Here is a 26,800-nt window from a genome sequence, read left to right on the forward strand (position 1 = left end):
CTGTTTACACAGAAGTTTAATTCCCTACATCCACATTGCATTGAACTCTTTTCTTAAGCTTAAAAATGAACTTTAACACTATAATCACCATGCAAATAAGTACTAGAATCTGTCTTGTTTAATATTTTATTCCCAAGACCTATATAGAGTAGATGCTCAATAAATATTTGTTGTAATAAATGACGGCAAGAATACAAGTTAGAGAATGTAGCCTGTTATGCCTTTTAATGAAACCTCCCTGGAACAGTCACATGAATTCGTTGTTTTGAATATTATAATAAAGTATGATATCAAAATTTAGAGTTTATACTATCTTTAAGCTTTAACATAAGATTAGTTTGTTTTTACAATATTCAGTTTGAAAATATACATATTAAAGCAGCTTAAAAAATATATTTCTTGGCCCTGGCTGGTTGGCTCAGTGGTAGAGCATCGGCCTGGCGTGCAGAAGTCCCGGGTTCGATTCCCAGCCAGGGCACACAGGAGAAGCGCCCATCTGCTTCTCCACCCCTCCCCCTCCCCTTCTTCTCTGTCTCTCTCTTCCCCTCCCACAGCGAGGCTCCATTGGAGCAAAGATGGCCTGGGCGCTGGGGATGGCTCCTTGGCCTCTGCCCCAGGCGCTAGAGTGGCTCTGGTCACAACAGAGGGACGCCCTGGAGGGGCAGAGCGTCGCCCCCTGGTGGATGTGCCAGGTGGATCCCGGTGGGGCGCATGCGGGAGTGTGTCTGACTGTCTCTCCCCGTTTCCAGCTTCAGAAAAATACAATATATATATATATCTTTCTTATCTCTTTTTTTAAAAATCAACTAAATAGTGATCAAGAAATAATCTGTGTATTTTAAATATATATATGTTAACATCTTTTTATACAGTATAGCTAAATCTATAGCTTTAAACAATGGGTTTTCTGCCATTCAGATCAGAATGTAACCTCTAAAGAAGATGTTAGTTGCCTGACCAGGCAGTGGTGCAGTGGATAGAGAATTTGATTGGGACGCAGAGGATCCAGGTTCGAAACCCCGAGGTCACCGAGGTCACCAGCTTGAGCGCAAGCTCATCTGATTTGAGCAAGGCTCACCAGCTTGGATCCAAGGTCACTGGCTTGAGCAAGGTGTCACTCGGTCAGCTGTAGCCCCTAGTCAAGGCACATATGAGAAAGCAATCAATGAACAACTAAGGTGCCACAGCGAAGAGTTGATGCTTCTCATCTCTCTCCCTTCCGATCTGTCTGTCCCTATCTGTCCCTCTCTCTGTCTCTCTCTGTCTCTGTCACAAAAAAAAAAAATAATAAAATAAAAGATGTTAGTTTTATCTGCAGTTCATAAACAGCTTGTCAATCACTGATACAATTCAAGAACTCCATGCATATTTACTGCTGAATTCATTTTAAAACAAATATTACAAAAGATTCTCACAGTGTGAGAAATGTCACCTAAATGCTAAAAAAGCCCTGTAAATATCAATTCTCACTGGTTGGTTCCTTGTCTATCATTAAAATAAATATCAACTTCTTGTCCACTTTCAATTTTGCTGAATGCCACCCACTTTTACATAAGCTATAATGATTCAAAATACCCAGTTATATTTTTCCTTTCATTTCTCAACTTTCTTCCTCCATCCCCTACAATCATGATTTATTTGAAAATTAAATGTAAGAACTATTTACAGACCTCCATCCATCCTTTTGGAGATAACTGAAGGCTCCGTCAACAACACTTGCAAAGAACTGCCCTCCTGTGATGAAGAGGGTGTTAATGGTGACCAATCGACCTCTTAAATTGGGCGGTGAGACCTCAGCGATATACACCGGCACTGTCATAGAAGCAATGCCTGCAAAGAAACAATGAAAAGTAAACAAGACATGTACTCAAGATGGTTGTTGTTGTTATAAATATTAATGCAAGCCTGACCAGTGGTGTGCAGTGGTTAGAGCCTCGACTTGGGATACTGAGGTCCCAGGATCAAAACCCTGAGGTCGCTGGCTTAAGTGTGGGATCATAGACATGACCCCATGGTTACTGGCTTGAGCCCAAAGGACACTTGGCTTGAAGCCCAAGGATACTGGCTTGAGCAAGGAAGGGGTCACCAGCTCAGCTGGAGCCCTCTGGTCAAGACACGTGTGAGAAGCAATCAAAGAACAATAAAGTGATACAACTACGAGTTGATGATTCTCATCTCTTTCTCTTCCTGTCTGCCACTGCCTCTGTCCCTTGTTTAATAAATAAATAAATATTAATGTGAGATTAAGAGACACACACACAAGGGCCTGGTATCTACTTTAAACAAAAGTCTATCACATATTTTAAAGATGCTTTTTATAACTAGTGATTACAAATATTAATCGACTTACGACCTATGCAACTTATGACCATTCAACTTTACGACCACAATCGCTAGCCATGACTGCTCTGTGTCTGGCAGCACAAGCGTTGCCCAGCTGGGCGAACGACAGTGCGGACCAGCCTCCAGCAGCACTACCAGCACCATTTCAACTGTTATCCCAGACTCGGTACAGCAATTTGTGTTTTGTTTCTTGGATACTTTTTATCAACCCCCTCCCAAGATGTCTACCAAGAGGAAATTGTCTTTGCAAATATTAAACCAGTTGTACTGGTAATGCAGTGTTTTACTTAAAACTGATGAATGTAAAAATAAGAAACAAAATGGTGTAGAGATGATACAAATGGCATAAAATGAACGAAGAAAATTATGATATAAAACAATAATGAAAGAAAATTATAATAAAATATGACTTAAAGATTTTTATAACATCATTTCATAGTACTGTACATGTAGCCTACTCAATTTACGACCAAATCGTGTTTAAGACCAGTCTGTTGGAACCAATCGTGGTCATAAGTCAAGCTCTAGCTATACCGTAGATCAGTAAAGATGTATACAAAACACCAGTTTCTGAGTATCATTTTTCGTATCATTGCTTGCAAGCCTACAAATGAACTCTAGAGGTCTCAGATAACTTTAGAATGCATATAAATATGCTTTATAATTTTTTGAGAACTAAAAATATGAAAATGCTCACTAAAGAGCATATAATTATTGAAATATTTTTACTTTATTTGAAAATGTAATCAGACAATGGTCAAAATAAAAAATTATTCACTATTGAAAGTCATCATTTCAATCAGATTCACCCAAACTTTTAGTTGGTTTACTGATAAAAAATCCCCACATTAAATCACCTTATTTAATTGTCTATGTGTACATTTCAGAAATAGCTCACAATGGACATTACTCTGGGAATTGACAGTTTTCAAAAACAGATGATCTTAACCACAAAACAGGTTAAGTGTATCTGAATATACCTGCTTTAAATTTTTTTCTATCTAAAAATCAATGAAACATAATCTATGGTAGTAGTTTTCAAACTTCATTGATCACTAGAATTATTTATGGGGCTCTTTTTTTTTTTTATTGAAGATGGCTCACCTCAGCCACCCCAGATGTCAATAAAAAGCTGCAAAGTTAGAAGATGAGCCTGTCTTTTAGAAATCCTCCAGGTGATCCTGACGCTCACCATATATTTATAAAGCTACAGTTCTAGAGTCCACAATCTTGAGCCAATCCAGAATTGTTTCTTTAAAAAAAACTTGGCCTTGCTGGCCATATCTAGCTTACCTTCCAGTGGTACTTTCAATTGTCGACCTAAAACTAGGATCTAATCAATACGCACCAATAGTTCATTAAAAGAACTAAACAGGGCCCTGGCCGATTGGCTCAGCGGTAGAGCGTCGGCCTGGCGTGCAGGAGTCCTGGGTTCGATTCCCGGCCAGGGCACACAGGAGAAGTGCCCATCTGCTTCTCCATCCCTCCCCATCTCCTTCCTCTCTGTCTCTCTCTTCCCCTCCCGCAGCCGAGGCTCCATTGGAGCAAAGATGGCCCGGGCACTGAGGATGGCTCTGTGGCCTCTGCTTCAGTTGCTAGAATGGCTCTGGATGCAGCAGAGCGATGCCCCAGAGGGACAGAGCATCGCCCCCTGGTGGGCATACCGGGTGGATCCCGGTCGGGCACATGCGGGAGTCTGTCTGACTGCCTCCCCGTTTCCAGCTTCGGAAAAATGAAAAAAAAAAGAACTAAACAGAAGCAGGACTAAGAAAAGTTCATCTTTTTATATCTGTAGGTTCTATAAATTGATTTCTAGATTACACCAGACATCAACGGGTTGCAAAACAGGTGCATCTAGAATGGCTTTTAATTAACTGATCTTCAGGATGCCAAAAAGTAGCTTCTATTAAAGGTAGCAGCATTAAGAAATCTGCTGCTGTGTTTTCTGGACAAGGGCTGTTGAAGGTGCTATTGACTACATTCTAGACAAGAGACATTTCTCTCTAGTCTCTGTAACTATAATAGTTGTGTTTCTTGTTAACTGACTTGTTTACTGGCACTATAAATCACCGGGCTGTCTCTCATGTACCTCTCTATACAGGCAGAGAGGCCCAGCTCTATCACATGTTGTAGACTTCATGGTATTTATTCTGCCAACTAAACTCCCTGCTGATGTCACAATCACAACCATTAAATATATTTTAAATATATTTATTTTCTGTTTTTATTTGATATTTTCTGTCTTTGAGCAAAGCAAATAAATAAATGGACAGTGAGACAAGATTTAAGTAACATATGTTTGCTTCTGAAACATTCACTGTATTGTTGCATAACTACTGTGAAGTAGTCACTATGTTTGCACACAAGTCAGACCAGTAAGTCTCAGGACTATACACTCTGTAGTTTCCACCAATGTTAAGTAGTCTCTGTCAAAATATGGCGATGATAGAAAGTATCTTATGATTTTATGAGTTTCAGAATATATGTGTTGGTAGACAAAAAGTAGTCTTTGTAATTAAATCAGCACCTAAACAGCTAAAAATTTCCTTCTGACTACTAATCAATTTAACACAGACTACCCTAAAATGGCTTTCTTCTAACTTGGAAAGAGGAAACATTTGCAGCAAAAGTTGACATTCTTCAGTTCTTTTATAGTTAAACCTTTTTTTAAAAATCAGACAACAGCAATTGATTATCTGGATTTCTTTTTTCCACTTTGGTCTGGTGGTAAATAGGGATTCAGGTGCTCCCTTCGGCTAGAGGTCAGTCCTCAGCCATCCAGCCGCAGACCGGAGCATGGGGATCTGGGTAATTGTAGGCAGCACCCGCTTGTCTCGAAGCCCACAGATTTTATTTGATAAGATATGCAGAGATGTCCCCAAGCCCTTGGAAAGATTTTTTTTTTTTAACAGGGACAGAGAGTCAGAGAGAGGGATAGACAAGGGACAGACAGACATTAACGGAGAGACGAGAAGCATCAAGCATTAGTTTTTCGTTGCACGTTGTGACACCTTAGTTGTTCATTGATTGCTTTCTCATATACACCTTGACCGTGGGCCTTCAGCAGACCGAGTGACCCCTTGCTCCAGCCAGCGACCTTGGGTCCAAGCTTGTGAGCTTTGCTCAAACCAGATGAGCCCACACTCAAGCTGGTGACCTCAGGGTCTCGAGCCTGGGTCCTCTGCATCCCAGTCCGACGCTCTAGCCACTGCGCCACCGCCTGGTCAGGCATAAAGATTTTTTAAAATAAACACCACAACACTGTAAAGTAACAAATAATGACAGAGGGAAAAGATTAAAGAACTAGAAAAAAAACAGACTTGCTGGATTTAGAGTTGGAAAGAACCCAAAAAGACGTGTCTGGTGAGTGCTCACATTGACTTAACACGGTTACAACTGCTTCCAGTCTGTTAGATACATCACATAAACTGATTATTTTCTCTAATCCTCAGAACATCCCTTTAAAGGACATATAATTATTCCCATTTTGCACTGCAGGATTTTACCTCAGGTCTCACAATGAGTAAGTAAGTGGAAAAACTAGAAGTTGAACCAGACAGCGAGACTCCAGAACCCAGTTTTGAAAGCACTAGGCTACACTGACTGACCACCACAGATGAGGGCCGGCTCTGGAACTAGTGGGCTTGACTCCAGCCTTGCCACGTACCTGCTGGCTACGTCTGGACAACTTACTTAACCTTTCTGGGTCTCCAGTTCCTCATCTGTGTGATAGAAAAAAGTAACTCTTCATAGAAGTTGGGAAAATTCAATAAATTACTAGAAATAAAACACTTAAAAGTGTGCCTAGCATACTGAAAGCAGTCAGTAAAATCAGCAGTATTTCTATTATTATTATTATATCACTAATAAGAAGGTATTCCAACATTTTGATTCAGTTTGACCTCTTTTAGGTGCTGGGATTATCAAAATAAATAAGTATAAGTAAATAAAATAAGGTCCTTTCCCTGAGAGAGGCAACACACAAACCCTACTCAAAAACCATGCAGTTAGATATAAAATTTCAATATAACAGGATAAAGTTGACAAAACAGCTATACACCTGCCTCCTATCTCTGGAGCTGACATTGCGAGGACAGGCTGGGCAGGCAGTTCTACAGAAAAGAGCATGACCTTACAGAAAAATGACATGGCATTGGCTTTTCTCAGGGGTCGCACAACAGTGTGAGGCAGAGTGTGTGGAGATGAGGTGGGAGAGGCAGACAGGGCACACATCATGGAAGCAGCATCCACTTATCAGTGAGCATCCACTGACCACTTGATCTGCTGGGCATTGGGGACAGAGTGCTCAGAAGACATGCCCTCTGTCCTGAGGGTATGCTGAGAAAACTGTGTTTAAACAAGTAATTACATTTCAAGTATGATGGGTCTTACCAAAAGGAAAGTGTGGGGAACATGAGCCAATGGCAAAGGCGCTGGAGGAGGACTCAGAACCGCCTTGAGCAAGGCTCTATTTAAGCCGAGATAAGGTGAATGAGTAAGCCAGAGCTAGGTGGTAGTGCTGAGGGTGAGAGGCTCTTCCGACCATCAGACCAGCTGAGACAAAGGCCTTAAGGCAGGAAGAAATGCATCCTGGTGAGGACTTTCTGGAGACGTGGGCAGACATTAACCAGGCAATACAGGAAAGGGTTTGGTACTAAGACGACTTTGAATAATGTAAAGCAGGAAAAGTCACAATCCTGTAAAAGGATCATTTTGGTCGGTAGTAGGGAAAACTGATTGCAGGGGAGCAGTGAGTGCAGTGACGGCACTGGAAATGGAGTAAAAAGAAGAAATCCTGGATTTATGTATTTCATATTTAGGCTAAAGAGAATTTGAATGTAATGTGCAGGACAAGGAAGGGAAGAATTTGAGGATGATGTTCAGATGTCCAAAATAAGCCACCAGCAACTTGATAGGTACTCTGTACAAAGGTAAGGGATACTGGAGAAAAAGCAAGTTTGGGTAGAGCATAATAAGGTCAACTTTTAGACAGGTTGACAAAGGTGCTCTGTGGAATATACAAGCATACAGCAAGAAGAGCGCTCTGTAAATATGCTGGGAATATAGATTAGTTATATGTGAACGTCCCCAGCCTCCCTCTCTTCTCCTACCCAATAAGAATCTGCCAAAATAACCAACCTCTCCTTCAACCTTAGGGAAAATATGGTCTTTGTCAGCCTAGTTCTTGAGCTGTTATCATACCAGAGAAGAGAAAAAAGATGGAGAAGAAAACACGAGTCCAAGATTTGGTTAGTAGGGAGAAGTTCAAATGAAAAAAGGCCAGAGAGAGTTGTGAGTGCAAGATCAGTATGGGAAAAACTGAGCCTATAACAAAGGGATTGACTGAGACAACAGATTTTAAGAATGACTGCTGAGTTATAACCTGAATGCTATTATGTTCTTCAAGACACAAGAGTAGTATTACTTTTCAATTGCTTTTAGTTACTGGACTATTATTTCTCTAAATGCAATTCCAAACTGTGACTGGGCTCAGCAGGGTTTGGGAGTTACACAAATATCTGCAGCTCAGAAGATGGTTCTATGTGGCTGGTGCATATAACTGAAACCATGGGAATGGAGACTTCCCAAAAAAAAGGAATATGAGAAGAATGACTAGAACTGAGTCCAGAAAAATTGTAATATTTAAGTAACTGCTGGAGAAAGAAACCGAGAAGGAGCAACCAGCAAGCGTCTACCTTACCCTTGAATAGTATGTTATTTCTAAAATCTTTTTTATGTTACCATTTTGCATTACTATGTAAGGTCATCCTATCAATAGGTAGGTGGGACAGATACTCATTATTCCCTTGGGAAAGTAAAGAAACCAAACCTTAGAGGACAAGAAGAAGAGATTTTCAGAAAGACACATCATAGAAGGTTATTGTCAGAATGGATCTCCCAGATTTAAGTCCCTTAATCTTTGTAATGTGCCACTCCAGGACTGAGTATCAGGCCCCTTATCAGGATGTGGTCTTTTGTCAATTTCTCAGAAACATTTTCTCTGTGGCCTTCTTTTCTTAGCTAGCACACATGATCTTCTAGAAGCAGGAGTGTCCAAACTCTTCCCTGCTCCTACTGCCTGCTACATAACTTACTGCCGCCAGGTACCACGGTATGAGCTCAGATGAATTACTCAGAAAACTGAGCACTAAATGTGACTAACTATGTCATTTCAAGCTAGATAAGCTGAAACCCACAAAACTGCCTTATGAAAATAGGGAACTGTAAAAGAATGCTAATGATAAGAAAGGTCAGCAGACTCATGTTCCCTATATTCACGTTTGTTCAATATGCATGGCAAAGACCCTATTTAACCTACCCTGTTTTCATAAAACCATAATTTATGGATTCCCAAACATGACCAGTTTTGAAAGGCTATGTCACCCCCAAATCTCCTTCCTGCTTAGCAAAACACACGGAATTCTGTCTCCAAACGAAATTCAATGTTCAAATGACGAACGGTCAATATTGTATGAGATTCCCCCAAATGAGAATGCTTCATTAATGGGTGTAAGTAATGATATTTAAAGTTAAGCAGGTTCTTTGAAGAGCTTCTGATTTCTTCTCTATTCTAATGAAGGGTTCAGAACAGGCCTCTCCAGGCTGAGTCACTTTGGCAGGTGAATTATTTTGAGCTGGAGGCAACAGAGACCTCCAGGGCTGAAGTGAAGCTTTTACCTCTTTCTCCCTTTAAAGAATTTAAATTAGGGTCCTTGCATATAATGAGTTGTTACCAGAAATAACTTTCTATGACTTAACAAAAGGGCAAGGCACTGAACATCTGCCCTTCTTATCATCCTTTGAATGACCTTTCTCCCCTCTGAGGGCCCAAGGCATCCTATCTCATCTTTAGCTCAGAAGGACCTCATTTTACCTTTGTGTCTCCAACGTCTCCTGTATGTGCAGTGTCTGACTCCTTCATGGATGTGAGGTTCCCATACATATGTATGTAATTAGATTTGGTTATTTTCTCTTGCAGAAAGAACCTCGAAAAGTAGAATAAATTTTCTTCCTCCCCCCACAGCAATCAGTAGTCAAAGAAGATAAATGTCTAAAAAAGAAAGAATAAATTCTTATTCACCCATACTAAACTCATGAACTGAAATTAACATAAGGAAAGTAGTGGTGTACATCTCTCTTAGGGGTATAAGATAACCTAGGGCTAGAATTTGGTTGTAGAAATTTTCATGCAATAGATATAAAGGGTTGAGAAGCAAAAGAGAAGAAACTATTAAAGAAAAAATGAGGATAGTAAAATAATATATGAACAGCCCTCCCGCTCAAATTTTAAGTTGTTCCCTATAAGATCTTGCCTTAAAAGCAGGAAAAGAAAGCTACAATGAGGGAATCAGCTTAAATAAAAAGACAACAGAATCAAATTGAACAGGGAAATGGATAGGGTAAGGAAGGACTGCCAGAACACTAAACGGAACCACAAAAAAATCCTGTGGTGGTACTGGTTCTGAGTACTTTTTAAAAGTTTGATACAAGAAAAGTTTGTTTCTCACAAAATAAAAAAGTCTACAATGAAAACTCATTATCATGCTTGGCAAGGGGTTTCACTGGAAAATTGCACCTCAGACAATGCAGTGAAACTGGACTCACGCTCTCTCATGCTGCCAGGATGATTCACCATAAACAGCACAAAACACTTTTGAGCCCAGAAGTTGGCTTTCAAAAACTGCTGGAAGCCCTTTTAAAGCCCTGAGTCAGAAGTATAAATAATTTCCTAACAAACAGCATTAGGAAATCCTGTCGCGATGGGTAAACACCCATGAATCACAGCAGGCTCTCAGCACGATAAGGCAGACAGCAACTAATTAGCTTCTCAGAAGCACATGAAGCCACCTTTTAATAATAATGCTTCTTGACCAAGAAGGATTATGCTGTCCTCGTTTTATTTTATAAATTGTTGTTCTATGATCTCTAAAGAAACAGTAGTCCTAAGGAGAAAGAGAATCTGTCTGAACAAACAGTATCCCTCACTGCACATTTCAGTTTAGCCATCCTGCCCAGGACAGCGGTGCCTGCACCTTCCAAAATACAACTCACCTAAGTGTCAAGCACAGACCCTGCTGATTAGTACAATGGGATGCATACACAAAACCATGTCCTTTTAAATTATTGTTTACTGATTGGTTTTTACACTAAAGGCATTACTCATTCAGGAAAATCTGGAAAGTACAGATAAGAAATAAAATAAATAAAAATTACACTACCCACAGATAACTAGCAAAATTTGGTTATAACTTGCAGTACTTTTTCCAAAAGTCTGTAACTTTAACTCATTACATTACAAACATTCCCTTTTCTTTGAATATTCTTTCCCCAAAAGGGGTCTTGAACTTCTTACATAAACTAGGCAGGTACCAGAAATATAGATGCAGAATGAGTATAAAATACAAAGTATTAAGCTGACTAAAGAACAACTCTGTAGGCCAAAGAAAACAGCCCATCAAGACAAATCCCAATGTAACCAATGTACTAACTGGATACTTATAGGTTTGGCACCATTGTAATAAAAGATCATTTTAAATAACAGCATAGTATGCCAGAATTCAGATGAAGAGAAGTGTTCCTAGAATACACAAATGAAGAGGGCAGGAAAAGAAGAGACTGAAAAAATTTCTTTATGGGAGAGGTGGCAAGTTAAGAATTAAACAAGAGTGACGTCAGAGAAATGGCGCCGTAAGGAGTGATACCGATAAATTTCTCCAAAAATTCAACAAGATCTTCAACCAGAGACAGAAAAATCTATCCTTGGAGCCTCCAGAAGTTTCACACTAAAGGCGAAGGTATGATCGAGCGAAAATTATGATCGAGCGAAAAATTGACTAAATATATAATCAACTCCGAAGGAAATAAGGAGGAAGAAACACTCCGCCTTCCTCACTAAGCTAAATAAGGGCTGCTTTCACTGGGAACTGAGAGTATAGGAACTGAGGCAGGCATAGGGTATGAATAGAACCAGACTGCGGCACAAACGTCTGAACCAGGCTGTGGCACGGACATCCAAGCTGAGGAAAAATGTGCTTGTGGCAACCCAGTCAACACAAGCTAAAGCTCGCGCCAAATCCAGACAAAGAAAGGCACTTGAGACAGCCATCTGCCCCAATCTCCTGGTCAGCGAGTGCGGAGAATGGGCGAGAGATTCCCCCGGGATTGGGCACCCGTGTTCCCGGGCAGAGGGGCAGAGTCAGAGGCCTTTGTGTGGGCCGAAAGCGGAATCTCGGGGTTGCCCCTGCGCCCTGAAAAAGCAGTGTACGGGGAGGGAGCGGGAGCGAAATTCCCTACGCTGAAACTTTTCCATGAGGGCGGGGTGCCTCACCGGGAGTGAGAGGCGGCTGGCCGGATATCCTGGTCGGCGAGCGCAGACAGTGGGCAAGAGATTCCCCCGGGAGTGAGCACCCATGTTCCCGGACAGAGGGGCAGAGTCAGAGGTCTTTGTGTGGGCCAAAACCCCGCCTGATTATACTAGAAGCTCTGACTGATTGAGCCTTACCCAGAGCCCTGCGCTGAGTGGGGATCGAGTGGGGATTTGCCAGCTCTTTGAGCCTCTTACTCTCCAGGCAGAGGCAGCAGCAACCCCATAGCTGGATCATCAGGCTACTAATTCAGGAAGGAAAGACTAGGAGAGAGGCTCCGGGAACACGGACTCTCTCATTGGCGGAGCCTGCAAATGCTAATGAGCCTCGACTGCCAACAAGACTGAAGCCCAATATATGACATCGCCATAGAGACTTATCAACTGCTAACCTCTACCTAAACGTGCCACAGGGGCAGAACCCAGGGTACAGAGTCACCGACCAAGAAGAGGGAGAGAAAAGAAAAAGCAAGATGATAACCTCTCAAAATCAAGAATAATCTGCAGACTTTATAACCTATCCCATTTTATTATATTTGTTCATTTGTTTCTCTTATCTTCTTGTCTTGATTATTATCTTCCTCTTCCAATTTGGTCGTTTAATTCTCTGCCGGTCTTACTCTCTCCTCTCCTTGAACTACACTACCCATAAGTGTTACATCGCCCATTATCTTTTCTTTCTTCTTCCTTTCTCTCTCTGAGGGTTACACTCCAAAACCCTTAACTCTCTCTCTCTCTTTTATTCTTTTTTCTTCTTTTTCTGTTTTCCTCTTTCTTTTTTTTTTCTCCCTCTATATTAATTTCTTCTTTTCTCCTTTACTTTTCCTCTCATTCAATCCTCAATCACGAACAAATTATTTTATCTGGGACTCAAATTTTCCTTTGTGGCGCTAAGGGGGATTTTTACTTTGCTTTTTTAACTCACTAGCAGTACTCCCAACCCTAGCTCTCCATCTTATCTAGTTCTTGCTCCACTAAATACAATAGTAATTTTTTAATTTTTTCCCCTTTTTCCTGTTTCCCTCTTATTTCTCTCATCATATCTCTTAGTCAACCACCACCTAAAAGCAAATCATTTTATTCTTGACCCAAATTTTTTCCTTTTTTGCATTTTGTGGGTTCATACTTCCTTTTTTGCCCTTTATCACTCCTCCCAAACTCAGGCCCCCTATTATAGGTAATTATTGTTCTATTTAGCACAATATAATTCACAGTTCACCACAAGATTTTCTCAAGAAGGAGGGGAGAGGAGAGGAGAGAAAAAAAAGGGGGGGAATAATGATTTTTTTATTCTTTTTTATTTTTATTTTTTAACTTTTTATTCTTTATTAATTCTCATTAATGCTATCAACAAAACCACCCTCAGAAGCCATTAAGGAAAAGGAAATCGAATATCATGGATACAAAAGAAAGAGAGGTAGCACAGATAGATGAGGAAAAAATCTATGGAGAAAAAATTTAATATATTGGAAAGCTTGGAGCTAAATGACAGAATTTAAAATAGAAATCCTAAAAATACTCAGAGATATACAAGAAAACACAGAAAGGCAATTTAGGGAGCTCAGAAAACAACTCAATGAACACAAAGAATATACTACCAAGGAAATTGAAACTATAAAAACAAATCAAACAGAGATGAAAAACTCAATTCATGAGCTGAAAAACGAGGTAACAAGCTTAGTTAATAGAACAGGCCAGATAGAAGGTAGAACTAGTGAAATAGAAGACAAGCAACTTGAGGCACAACAGAGAGAGAAGAAAGAGACTCAAAAATTAAAAAAAAATGAGAAAGCCCTACAGGAACTGTCTGATTCCGTCAAAAAGAATAACATAACAATAATAGGTATATCAGAGGGAGAAGAGAGAGAAAATGGAATGGAGAAAATATTCAAACAAATAATAGATGAGAACTTCCCAAGCCTGTGGAAAGAACTAAAGCCTCAAATTCAAGAAGCAAACAGAACTCCGAGTTTTCTTAACCACAACAAACCTACTCCAAGGAACATAATAATGAAATTGGCACAAACCAATGACAAAGAAAAAAATTCTCAAGGCAGCCAGGGGAAAGAAGAATACAACATATACAGGAAGGCCCATTAGATTATCATTGGATTTCTCAACAGAAACTCTAAAAGCTAGAAGAGAGTGGACCCCAATATTTAAAGTCCTGAAAGAGAGGAACTTTCAGCCATGAATACTATACCCATCACAGCTATCATTAAAATATGAAGGAGAAATAAAAACATTCACAGATACAGAAAAGATGAGGGAATTTATCATCAGAAACCCCCACTCCAGGAATTACTAAAGGAGGTTTTCCAACCAGATAAAAAGAACAAAACAAAACAAAACCACAAGTAAAACTCCACCATGAACACAATAAAACCAAATTTAAACTGTGAAAACAACAAAAAAAGGGGGGGGGAGAGGACGGAGATTAACAGTAGCAAAGGACGATGCAGTGCAAAAGTACTCACAAGATAGTGCACTATAATGAACAGGGTAGGAACCCTTTTCATTACTTAATGGTAACCACCATTGATAGAACCACCGCAGAAGCACATTATTTTAAAAAGATAGCAACAGAGGAAAGATGTATGGAATACAACCAAACAAAAACAAAAGATAGAAAAACGAAAGAGAAGAATCAAGCAAGACACAAAAGTAACAGAAAGCAATGTATAAAATGGCAATGGGGAACTCACAAGTGTCAATAATTACAATAAATGTAAACGGATTAAACTCACCAATAAAAAGGCACAGAGTAGCAGAATGTAATTAAAAAAGAATATCCAACTGTATGCTGCTACAAGAAACTCATCTAAGCAACAAAGATAAAAACAAATTCAAAGTGAAAGGCTGGAAAACAATACTCCAAGCAAATAACATCCAAAAAAAAAAGCAGGCGTAGCAATACTCATATCTGATAATACTGACTACAAGACAGCAAAAGTACTCAAAGACAAAAATGGTCATTTCATGATTAAGGGGAGGCTGAATCAAGAAGACACAACAATTCTTAATATATATGCACCAAACCAAGGAGCACCAAAATGTATAAGACAGCTACTTATTGACCTTAAAACAAAAACTGACAAAAATACAATCATACTTGGAGACCTCAATACACCGCTGACAGCTCTAGATCGGTCATCCAAACAGGGAATCATTAAGATATATTGGCCTTAAACAAAACACTAGAGCACCTGGATATGATAGACATCTACAGGACATTTCATCCCAAAGTGACAGAATATACATTTTTTTTTTTGTACATGGATCAGTCTCAAGAACTGACCATATGTTGTGCCACAAACACAACATAAGCAAATTCAGAAAAATTGAAGTTGTACCAAGCATATTTTCTGATCAGAAAGCCTTGAAACTAGAATTCAACTGCAAAAAAGAGGGGAAAAAACCCACAAAAATGTGGGAACTAAACAACATACTTTTAAAAATGAATGGGTCAAAGAAGAAATAAGTGCAGAGATCAAAAGATATATACAGACAAAGGAAAATGACAATAGGACATATCAGAATCTATGGGATGCAGCAAAAGCAGTGATAAGAGGGAAGTTCATATCACTTCAGGCCAATATGAACAAGAGAGAGCCCAAGTGAACCACTTAACTTCACACCTTAAGGAACTGGAAAAAGAAGAACAAAGACAACCCAAAACCAGCTGAAGAAAGGAGATAATAAAAATCAGAGCAGAAATAAATGAAATAGAGAACAGAAAAACTATAGAAAAAATTAATAGAACAAGGAGTTGGTTCTTTTAAAAGATCAACAAAATTGACAAACTCTTGGCAAGACTTACCAAGGAAAAAAGAGAAAGAACTCATATAAACAAAATCCAAAATGAAAGAGGAGAAATCACCATGGACACCATAGATATACAAAGAATTATTGTAGAATACTATGAAAAACTTTATGCCACTAAATTCAACAATCTAGATTAAGAAATGGATAAATTCCTAGAATACAACCTTCCTAGACTGAGTCAAGAAGAAGCAGGAGCCTAAACAGACCAATTAGTAGGGAAGAAATAGAAAAAACTATTAAAAACCTCCCCAAAAATAAAAGTCCAGGCCCAGATGGTTATAATAGCGAATTCTATCAAATATTCAAAGAAGACTTGGTTCCTATTCTACTCAAAGTCTTCCAAAAAATTGAAGAAGAAGCAATACTGCCAAACACATTTTATGAGGCCAACATAACCCTCATACCAGAACCAGGCAAGGATGGCACAAAAAAAAGAAAACTAGAGACCAGTATCTCTAATGAATACAGATGCTAAAATACTAAACAAAATACTAGCAAATCGAATACAACAACATATTAAAAAAATAATGCATCATGATCAAGTGGGATTCATCCCAGAATCCCAAGGATGGTTCAACATACATAAAACGGTTAACGTAATACACCATATCAACAAAACAAAGAACAAAAACCACATGATCTTATCAATAGATGCAGAAAAGGCATTCGATAAAATACAACACAATTTTATGGTTAAGGCTCTCAACAAAATGGGTATAGAAGGAAAATATTTCAACATGATAAAGGCCATAATATATGATAAACCATCAGCTAACATCATATTAAATGGCACAAAACTGAAGGCTTTCCCCCTTAAATCAGGAACAAGACAGGGTTGTCCACTTTCTCCACTCTTATTTAATATGGTGCTGGATGTTCTAGCCAGAGCAATCATACAAGACAAAGAAATAAAAGGCATCCATATTGGAAAAGAAGAAGTAAAGGTATCACTTTTTGCAGATGATATGATCTTATACATCGAAAACTCCAAAGAATCTACAAAAAGACTACTAGAAACAATAAGCCAATACAGTAAGGTCGCAGGATACAAAATTAACATACAAAAGTCCATAGCCTTTCTATATACCAACAATTAAAGATTTGAGAACGAACTCAAAAAAATAATCCCCTTCACGATTGCAACAACAACAAAATAACTAAAAATAAACATAACAAAGAATGTAAAGGACTTATATAATGAAAACTACAAACCATCATTAAGGGAAATTGAAAAAGGTACAATGAGATGGAAGAATATTCCTTGCTCTTGGATAGGAAGAATAAATATAATCAAGATGGCCATATTACCCAAACCAATATACAAATTTAATGCAACTCCCATCAAAATTTCAATGACATTTTTTAAAGAAATGGAACAAATAATCATCAGATTTATTTGGAATTATAAAAAAACCCGAATAGCCAAAGCAATCCTAAAGAAAAAGAACAAAGCTGGGGGCATTACAATACTTGACTTCAAACTATATTATAGAGCCACAACAATCAAAACAGCATGGTATTGGCAGAAAAATAAACACTCAGACCAATGGAACAGAATAGAAAGTCCAGAAATAAAACCACATATATATGGTCAAATAATTTTTGATAAAGGGGCCAAGAACACACAATGGAGAACAGAAAGCCTCTTCAACAAATGGTGCTGGGAAAACTGGAGAGCCACATGCAAAAGAATGAAACATGACTACAGTTTGTCCCCTTGTACTAAAATTAATTCAAAATGGATCAAAGACCTAAATATAAGACCTGAAACAATAAAGTACATAGAAGAAGATAGGTTCTAAACTCATGGACCTTGGTTTTAAAGAGCATTTTATGAATTTGACTCCAAAGGCAAGGGAAGCGAAGGCAAAAATAAATGAATGGGACTACATCAGACTAAGAAGTTTTTGCTCAGCAAGAGAAACTGACAACAAAATAGACAGCCAACTAAATGGGAAATGATATTTTCAAAGAACAGCTCAGATAAGGGCCTAATATCCAAAATATACAAAGAACTCATAAAACTCAACAACAAACAAACAAACAATCTAATAAAAAAATGGGAAGAGGACATGAATAGACACTTCTCCCAGGAAGAAATACAAATGGCCAACAGATATATGAAAAGATGCTCATCTTCGTTAGTTATTAGAGAAATGCAAATCAAAACTGCAATGAGATACTACCTCACACCTGTTAGATTAGCTATTATTAACAAGACAGCTAATAGCAAATGTTGGAGAGGCTGTGGAGAAAAAGGAACCCCCTCATTCACTGTTGGTGGGAATGTAAAGTAGTACAACCATTATGGAAGAAAGTATGGTGGTTCCTCAAAAAACTGAAAATAGAACTACCTTATGACCCAGCAATCCCTCTACTGAGTATATACCCCAAAAACTCAGAAACATTGATACATAAAGACACATCCAACCCCATGTTTATTGCAGCACAGTGGCCAGGACATGGAAACAACCAAATAGCCCGTCAATAGAAGACTGGATAAAGAAGATGTGGCACATATACACTATGGAATACTACTCAGCCATAAGAAATGATGACATCGGATCATTCACAACAAAATGGTGGGATCTTGATAACATTATACGAAGTGAAATAAATCAGAAAAAAAACAAGAACTGCATTATTCCATATGTAGGTGGGACATAAAAACAAGACTAAGAGATATTGATAAGAGTGTGGTGGTTGGGGGGGATGGGGGTAGAGGGGAAGGGGCACAAAGAAAACTAGATAGAAGGTGACGGAGAACAATCTGACTTTGGGTGATGGGTATGCAACATAATTGACAAGATAACCTGGACATGTTTTCTTTGAACATATGTACCCTGATTTATTGATGTCACCCTAGTAAAATTAATTTGTAAAAAAAAAGAATTAAACGATACATAAGAAAATACTTAAAACAGCATTTAAAGGTTTTAAGGGAAAGATACCTGTATGAAATGCCACCAAAAAGCAGTATGTTTTTAAACCTAGCAAATGGAATGTAGAAAGGTTAAGAAGAAAGCAATACAGTTTCCTCAAGGCAGTGAATTTAGCAAATAGGAACACAAGTGGTGCTTTTTCATATTTAGCTCTATCTGCCATCTGGAGGTCCGAGTTTAAGGACAAGAAACAATGCGTACCGAAACAGGAGCCCAGAGGCTGTGCACCACCTGAGTATAGATTACAATTGAAAAGGTATATATAAAACATACAAGAAATGTGTACAGAATAAAATAAGTCCAGGGTTACAATTTGGTTGTAGAAATTTTCATGCAATAAATATTAAGGGTAGAGAAGTTTTTTTAAAAAGTGTTAAAGGAAATATTAGGCTGCCAAAATAATGTATGAACACCCTGTAAATTTTTTAAAGCTGTTCACTATAAAGTCTTGTCTAAAAGTCAAGAACAGAGAGCTACAAGGAGGGAATCAGCTTAAATAAAAAGACAACAGAATCAAATTGAACAAGGAAATAGGTAGGTTTTTTTTAAAGAAGCCCTGCAAACACTAAAAGTTTAATAGCAGAATATGCAAATAATTACAAAAGTAAATAACATATTGAAGTAAATAACAAATATAAAGCTGGGTAAAATTTGAGAAAGGATGGAATATCAATCTGAGATGCTCTCCAAAAATGGAAAGCAAAATATATTAAAATGATAAAAGATATTGTTGAAAAAAAGAACATTATAAAAGAAAGAAAAAGACCCAGGGCTAATAGGTAGTAACAACTAGACAACACATCCTAGAAAATTTCCTGATTTGCACAGTTAACAAAAATGATTTTTTTTTTCAAATTAATAGGGCAGAAGGAAAAACCCAGGTCATCTACAAAGTAACAACAACCAGGCAATACGAAATGCGAGCAACAACTGCAGACAATTGGAGGGAAACGTGATCCAAGTTTCTTCTATCTTGCCAAGGTATACAATTTCATAATCAAACAGTATTAAAAATCCAGTTGTGATGGATAAATACCATGAGATAAAAGACTCGTTTACTTTTCCGAAACAACCTTAAACCAACCCCAAAATTAACAACAAAAACTTTAAGGATAGAGAGGTTCAATATAAACCACTCAGAGAATCTGCCCCTCAGTTTGTACTACAGAAATCTAGCTGAGTAAGTAAACTACTGAGTGTTCGTTCACTCAACCATTCTTCCTATTTCCTCTCTGAGAAACACACTTTGGGAGTTACATAGATAGAATATCTGGCTTGTTTTATAACCACTTCAAAGCATTTTCTTCAAAGGTCTTTTTCTGTGCTAGAACTTAGTAACAACAATGGCTAAACATTTTACTTGGTTAGAACATTATGACTCAGTAACTACTTTAAATTTTTTTCTACTTATTTTTTTAATGTTCAAAGAGAAATAAAATCATTGCACAACATAATGTCCATCTTTATTACCAGAGATACCTATTAATGATTTCCTTTGTCTCTAAAAAGTAGATGCAATGACTGTGAGTGACCTCTGAGTTTTTTAAAGTGGTAGAAATTATATAAACCACCCACCAACAGATATCTATCTTTCTCAACCTCTTACAATATTATTTCTCCAAATCCCTATACCACTTACATTTAAAAATCAATGTCATAAAACCGTTACCGAGTAAAAAGGAAGAGGAAAAAGGCACGTTTTTAAGATCAACAATGATCCACAACACACTTTCCTAAACTCTTCTTTAATAATCCATGATATTCTTTGGAATCTATTATGAAATTTTAAATGTTTGATGAGGAACACAGCCAAGTTAACTTTCACTTCCTTTTATTTTATTCCTATAAAGTATGGAATTATTTTCTACATGTATACTTCTTGCACTTATTTCCCAAGCCACTTTTGAAATAGAAAATTTTGTTAAAGAACTATGGTCAGAATGACAAAGAACCACCTTAACATGAAACAGAGTCTGCTTGTAGGAGCTCTCGTTCTGTACCGTCAGGCTGTGAGGAAGCAAGGCCTCGCTAATGGTAAGTGGGACAGAGCGAGGGAGAGGGGAAAATCTTTAGGTTCTCTTTAGTATACAGAGTTACTTTAACAGACAAAGCAAATATCACATGTTGTTCTTTATTATACGAGGAATGTACAGTACACATAATTAAAAGATTGTTTAGTTGATTCTTTGAAATGGTAGGCACCATTCATGGTTAAACATTTACCAACATTTTACAATCCTGTCTCTTCTTGTAAGATCTAAAGAGAATACAGGGATCCTTAACATTTATGAAATGTTATAAGCAACATGTGTAAAGCAATATGCATATAAAAATGGCTCCCTAGCCTCAATCTGGAATGCTGAGGTCACCGGTTCGAGGCCCTGGACTTGCCCAACTACGAGTTGATGCTTCCTGATTCTCCCTCAACCCACACCTTTTTCTCTCTCTTCCTCCTCTCTCTCTAAAAATCAATAAATAAAATCTAAAAAGAAAAAAAAAGTGGCTCACTAACACTTTTAGAATAGACTCCAAGTGAAATGACAAATAATGAACAAGCCTGTAAAAAGGGCAGTATGAGCTCTCATAAGTTGGCTTTTGGAAAAGATTAAAATGAACCCTTGTTAATAACCCCATAGATTATAAATATCTTTTCACTCTAATTGTAGATCTAGTGGCAGCTCTGACTCGATAGAACCTGGCTCTGTTACCAATTAGCCAGCATTATCTCTTACTTCTGTTCCAGCAGCATTGAGTCACTGATACAGCCAGAATAAAGTACTGCCTTCCAATTCTTTGACAAATGATGTGGTAAAATGATTCATTTAAAGATGAACAGATGAGAGATAAATAATGGTAATAGACAGATAGCTAAAGATTATTTATATTCTTTGTTTTCGAAGGACTAATTTCAACCTAAAGAAAACTCTTAAACGGGTAGCTTTAAATGCAAAAAGTTAAAAACTTCCTTTTGTTACATTTGTCTTGACAACTTGGAAATGATCCCCCAAATCCTAAGGTTCCTTTCTCCAGATATGCCCACCTTTAACTTGTGTTCATCTTTATGTTTATGACAGATCAGAAATGAGAAAAAAGCAAAATTCCTATGCATGTCTAGTTTCTTTGAAAATACAAAAGTAGGAGGCAAGAAATATTCACAGTGTTTTGACCACCTCCAATCCTCTAATTGCTGTTAAATTTCTCTGTTACATGACAGCTGACTTCTCTTCAGCAACAATGGAACCCACATAACATCAAAAGGGTGTTTTTATTATGCTGAATGTATCAACCTAGGTTTTTGGTTCAACAGAGAAAGAAATCTCTCTCAGGAACTAATTCTGAAATAAAAGAAATTCGAACTGTATTTCAGATAGAAAGTGAACCCAAATGGATGATGCAAGAAGAATAAAAATGCAAGAAGGAATGAAAACCACAGAAAGTGGTAAATCCTAAGAAGGCAACAACAACAACAAAAAACCAGTAGCAGTATCTTGTGGTGTAAAGGAAAATCAAAACACATAACCACAATAGAATTAAAGTTGAGAAAAGGGTATATAAAGGGAGTAAATGTGCTCAAAGTTGCTTATACTATTAGAATGAAGGATAAAGACATTATGAAACTTCAACTCTATTTTAAATATGGACAAGTAAAATTTCAGTGACAACTACTAAAAAATATACACAAACAAAATATAACCTCCAAACTAGTTGAAAGTTGCATAAGAAAAAAATACATATGCAGTGCAATTCAAAAAGGAGAGAAAAAGAAGCACAATAAGGATGCAAAGGCAGATATAAAGTCAACTATATCAATCATCATAATGTCCAAAAGGATCAAATGTACCAAGTTAAAAGAAGAGCAATTAGCCTAGATTTAAAGCTATCAGCCTGAATTTAGTATGTGTAATTTATTTTTGTACAAAATAAGGAAAAGTTAAAAAGAAACAAGACTGAAGGCAAATAATTAGAAAAATAAATGAGGAAAAGTCTAAACAGAAGCTGTGGTTGCCATATTCATCCAAACTAAATAATCATTTAAGCAAAAAGTATTACTAAAGACCAACAGGGTCAATTCATAATTATAAAGGGTTCAATTCACCAGCAAAAGAGAACAGTCAAATTATGTATAACCAAAAACATGGTTTCAAAATATAGAGAACAAGAGATTTCAGAGATACAAGGAAAAATAGACAAATCCACAACCAGAATGAGTGACAGTAACATATCAGAATCAGTAACTGACAGGCATCTAGGAAACAAAAGTTCGATAAAAATATTTAGAGATAATTTGAATGATACAATTAAGACTTGCATCCACTTTCTGAACTCTACATTCAACAAGTAAAATTACACATTATTGTTACAAGCATAATAGAAGCAATTTTAAAAATTGACTATCTGCTGGTCCATTAGAACAGTCCTCACAGTAAATCCAAGCACCAAAATGATATGGACCATGATTTCCAATCTAAAGTAATTACATGGAAAACTGATTTTAAAAAAGATAAGCAAAACACATCAACCATATATGCTTGAAAATTAAGAAATACCACTCCAGCCTGTCCTGTGGTGGCACAATGGATAGAGCATCAACCTGGATGCTGAGGTCGCCAGTTCAAAACCCTGGGCTTACCTGGTCAAGGCATACATGAGAAACAATCAATGAACAACTAAAGTAAAGCAACAATGAGTTGAATTGATGCTTCTTGCCCTCCTTCTCTCTCTAAAAATCAGTAACTATTTTAAAAAATAAATTTAAAAAGAGATATACAACTTCATATAATTCATTGGTCAAAGAAGAAATCATTGAAAATTAAATTTTTTGGAAGTAAAGAAAAATCAATGTTACATATTATCAATTTTGTGATTTACCAAAAAAAAATTTTTTTAATGATAACAAGCACTGGAAATAAATCATTTATGCTTATCCAGAGAAATCGGAGGGAAAGGAAGAAAACTTTAAAAAGCAGAAGGAAATAAATACTAAAAAAACAGAATTTAATGAAATAAAAAACAAATACAAGAGGATTCAAAAAATACACAGTGGTTCTTCTAAAATATTAAAGTACACAAATATCTGAAAAGACAGGGAAAGAAAAAGAAGCCTAAACAACCAATACCAATAATAAAAAAAACTTCAATCTATTCAGGGACACTTTGGTTGTCTCCACGTCTGGCCACTATGCATAATGCTTCAATGAACATAGCAATACATATACCTTTGGAATAAATGTTTTCAAAATTTTCACATTGATACCCAGAAGAGAGGTTTCTTAGTCATACGGTAACTCTACTTTTAATATTTTGAGAAAACTCCATACTGTTCTTCATAGTGACTATAGTACACATACACAATGGAATAATACTCAGCCATAAGAAAAAATTAAATACTGCTATTTGTGACAACATGGATGGATCTTGAGGATATCATGTTAAGCAAATAAGTCAGAAAAAGTCAAGACCATATGATTTTACTCATATGTGGGATATAAAAACTAAAAGAAACAAATGAACAAACAGTAGAAACAAGAACTCAGACAGACAACAGTATGATAGTTACCAGAAGGAAAGAGAGGTGGGAAGGTAGGGAAGGGTAGGGGGGTTGAGTTTATGGAGATGGAAGGAGATATTACTTTGGGCAGTGGGCATACAATTCAATATATAGATGATGTATCATAGACTTGTACACCTGAAACCAATGTACTTTTATTAATCAATGTTACCCCAACAAATGTAATTTTAAAATTAATCAATTACAAATGAAAAATAGCTACAAAAATCAGAAACATTAAAAAGACAAGGGGGCCACTATGAACAACTATAATCCTATAAAATTGACATAGTCACAGAAAAAGTTTATTCAGGAGGAATTATAAAACCTAAATAATAGTCCTATAACCATCAAGAAAATTGGATCAATGATCAAAAAAATAAAAATGCCCATAAGGACAACTTCAAATCTTGATGGCTTTATTTAGTTAAACTAAGTTTCTACAAGAAACAAATTAGGCCCTGGCCAGTTGGCTCAGTGGTAGAGCATCCTCCCAGCTGTAGAAGTCTGGGGTTCAATTCCCAGTCAGAGCACACAGGAGAAGCAACCATTTGCTTGGCCCCTCCCCCTCTCCCTTTGCCTCCTGCAGCATTGGCTCCCTGTGAGCAGGTTCCCCCCACCTCAGGGCGCTGAGGATGGCTCCATGGCCTTGCTTCAAGTGCTAAAATAGCTCAGTTACCAAGCAACAGAGCACTGGCCCCAAACTGGCCAGCAGTGCCTGGTAGGGGGCGTGCCAGGTGGATCCCCGTTGGGGCGCTTGTGGAAGTCTGCCTCCCCGCTTCTCATTTAAGAAAAAAAAATTAACTTCATTCTTACAAAAACTATCCTACAGTATTAGAAAAAGGCCATATTTCCCAACTAATTCTGTGGACTAGTCTGACCAGTTTTTTTGCTGTGTTGGGATACAATTCTCCATGAATTGTCTTATTGCATGTCTTACAAGTAGGCACTGACTGCTCTTTTCTTCATAGAACCTTTTCTAGGATGTTTACTATAGCAAACACCCTGTAAGACAGATACAGCATCTCCTTTCAAAAGCAAAGTATAATTTTCAATATAGCCTTAAAGATATAAATACTATCTCCAGAGCAAAAGGTAGGTGTGCTTACTGCCTATTACAAAGTTAATTTCCTTAAGTTCAATGATTCTCTCTAATCCAATCCACTGTGTGCTGGTCCTTTTACCATCACCAGATAAGAACTGGGGCTCAAGAAATAGGTACAAAAATACTGATTCTCTGGATACTGCTGTGCATTACAAACTGTCCTTCATACATAACCCTATAATCTCATGTCTTCTACCAGATTCCATAAAATTATGGCAGGTTAACTTTCAGTTTACAACCTTCACAGTTCTTAACATACTCAAACCTAAAAAGGCTAGCGTAAATCCTTTACCACAAATGAACAAATGGAAAACAAAATCCTAAAAAAATATAACAAATCAAATATAGCAATCCAGCACTATATAAAAATTCATCATAACCTAGGAACACAAGATTAGATTATCATTACAATATTATTTGATGTATTTAAGGGATTTTAAAAAAATCATATACTTTTATCAAAAGGTGCAGAAAATCTGCTGGATAAAATTCAACATCCATTCATGCTTTAAAAAAAAAGAACAAAATAATAAATGACGACATTAATTTGATAAAGGTTAGCCACAAAACAATCCATAGTAAACATCATTCTTAACAATAGAATGATTACAGTGTTTTATCTAAAATTAGGAAGAAGGTTTCTTTCAACACTACAGATTCCAACCAATTCAACAGAAAAGAAAATACATATAAAATTAGAAAAGGGAAAAATCATAATTCACAGATAATTGTAAATTTTTTAAATCTAAAAAATAAATCAGATGCATTATTTTGATTTAATAAAAGTTTAATAATGTTACTGGATTTTTTAAAAAGTACACAAAAGTCTACTATAAATCTCTACACTTAGCAACAAACAGCTTGAAAATAAAAATTTTAAATATACCATTATCAACAGCAATAAAAATTATAAAGTATCCAGCATCAAATATTAAAAAAAAAGTCTAAGGAGAAAATTATAAAGCTTTATTATTATGACAGTAAAGAATATCTCAATATTGATGGATAAAACATGTTCATAGACTAGAACACTCAACAGTATAAAGATCCTAATTCTTTCCAAATTGATAGATTCAATACAATAATCTGCATCAAAATTCCAACAAATTTGCAGTTTTTCTTTTAACTTGACAAGCTGAAAATAAAACGAAGATTTAACATTTCGATGAGAATCCAGGGACCAAGGATAGTCAATCACTTCACATGAAAAGAAAGGAGGACTTCTCTTCCCAGCTCAAGACTTACTACCATGCTAATATAACCACACAGAACCAACAGAAAAAACCAGACCAAATACAGAAGAGAACACCCAGAGTAAGATACATGCCCCTGTACCAACAACTATACACAGCAGAGGGGGTATCGGAGATGGAGGAAAAGAAGGACCTTTTAATAAATAATTCAATGAGAAGGGGGGGGGACCATGGTGAGCAAACTAGAAATCAGTAAACTTACTGATTTCTATGAAACTAAACCCTTACCTTCCACTATATGCAAAAATCAATTTATAATGATTTAAATACATATCAAAAGCAAACCTTTAAAGTTTTTACAAGACAAGATAGGTTACTCCTGGTAGGTAACCTATGGTAAACTACTCTTTGGTAAGAAGAAAATCTGCAAGACTTCGCTTTAACCTACCCTGGTTGATGGTAGGGGGTAAGGCCTTCACC

At 37.1% G+C, this 26,800-nt stretch overlaps 1 protein-coding gene across 1 annotated transcript in view; it reads right to left on the reverse strand.

Moving 5' to 3' along the window:
- The window catches only part of SLC2A13 (solute carrier family 2 member 13), a 374,249-nt gene that overhangs the window by 301,698 nt on the left and 45,751 nt on the right, over positions 1-26,800 (reverse strand). Inside the window, exon 2 of the mRNA XM_066258114.1 lies at positions 1,671-1,830. Within this exon, the coding sequence (XP_066114211.1) occupies positions 1,671-1,830 (160 nt within the window). The remainder of the gene's footprint in view (positions 1-1,670; positions 1,831-26,800) is intronic.

The sequence above is a fragment of the Saccopteryx bilineata genome, chromosome 2 (genome assembly GCF_036850765.1).
Source record: "Saccopteryx bilineata isolate mSacBil1 chromosome 2, mSacBil1_pri_phased_curated, whole genome shotgun sequence".
Taxonomy (NCBI): domain Eukaryota; kingdom Metazoa; phylum Chordata; class Mammalia; order Chiroptera; family Emballonuridae; genus Saccopteryx; species Saccopteryx bilineata.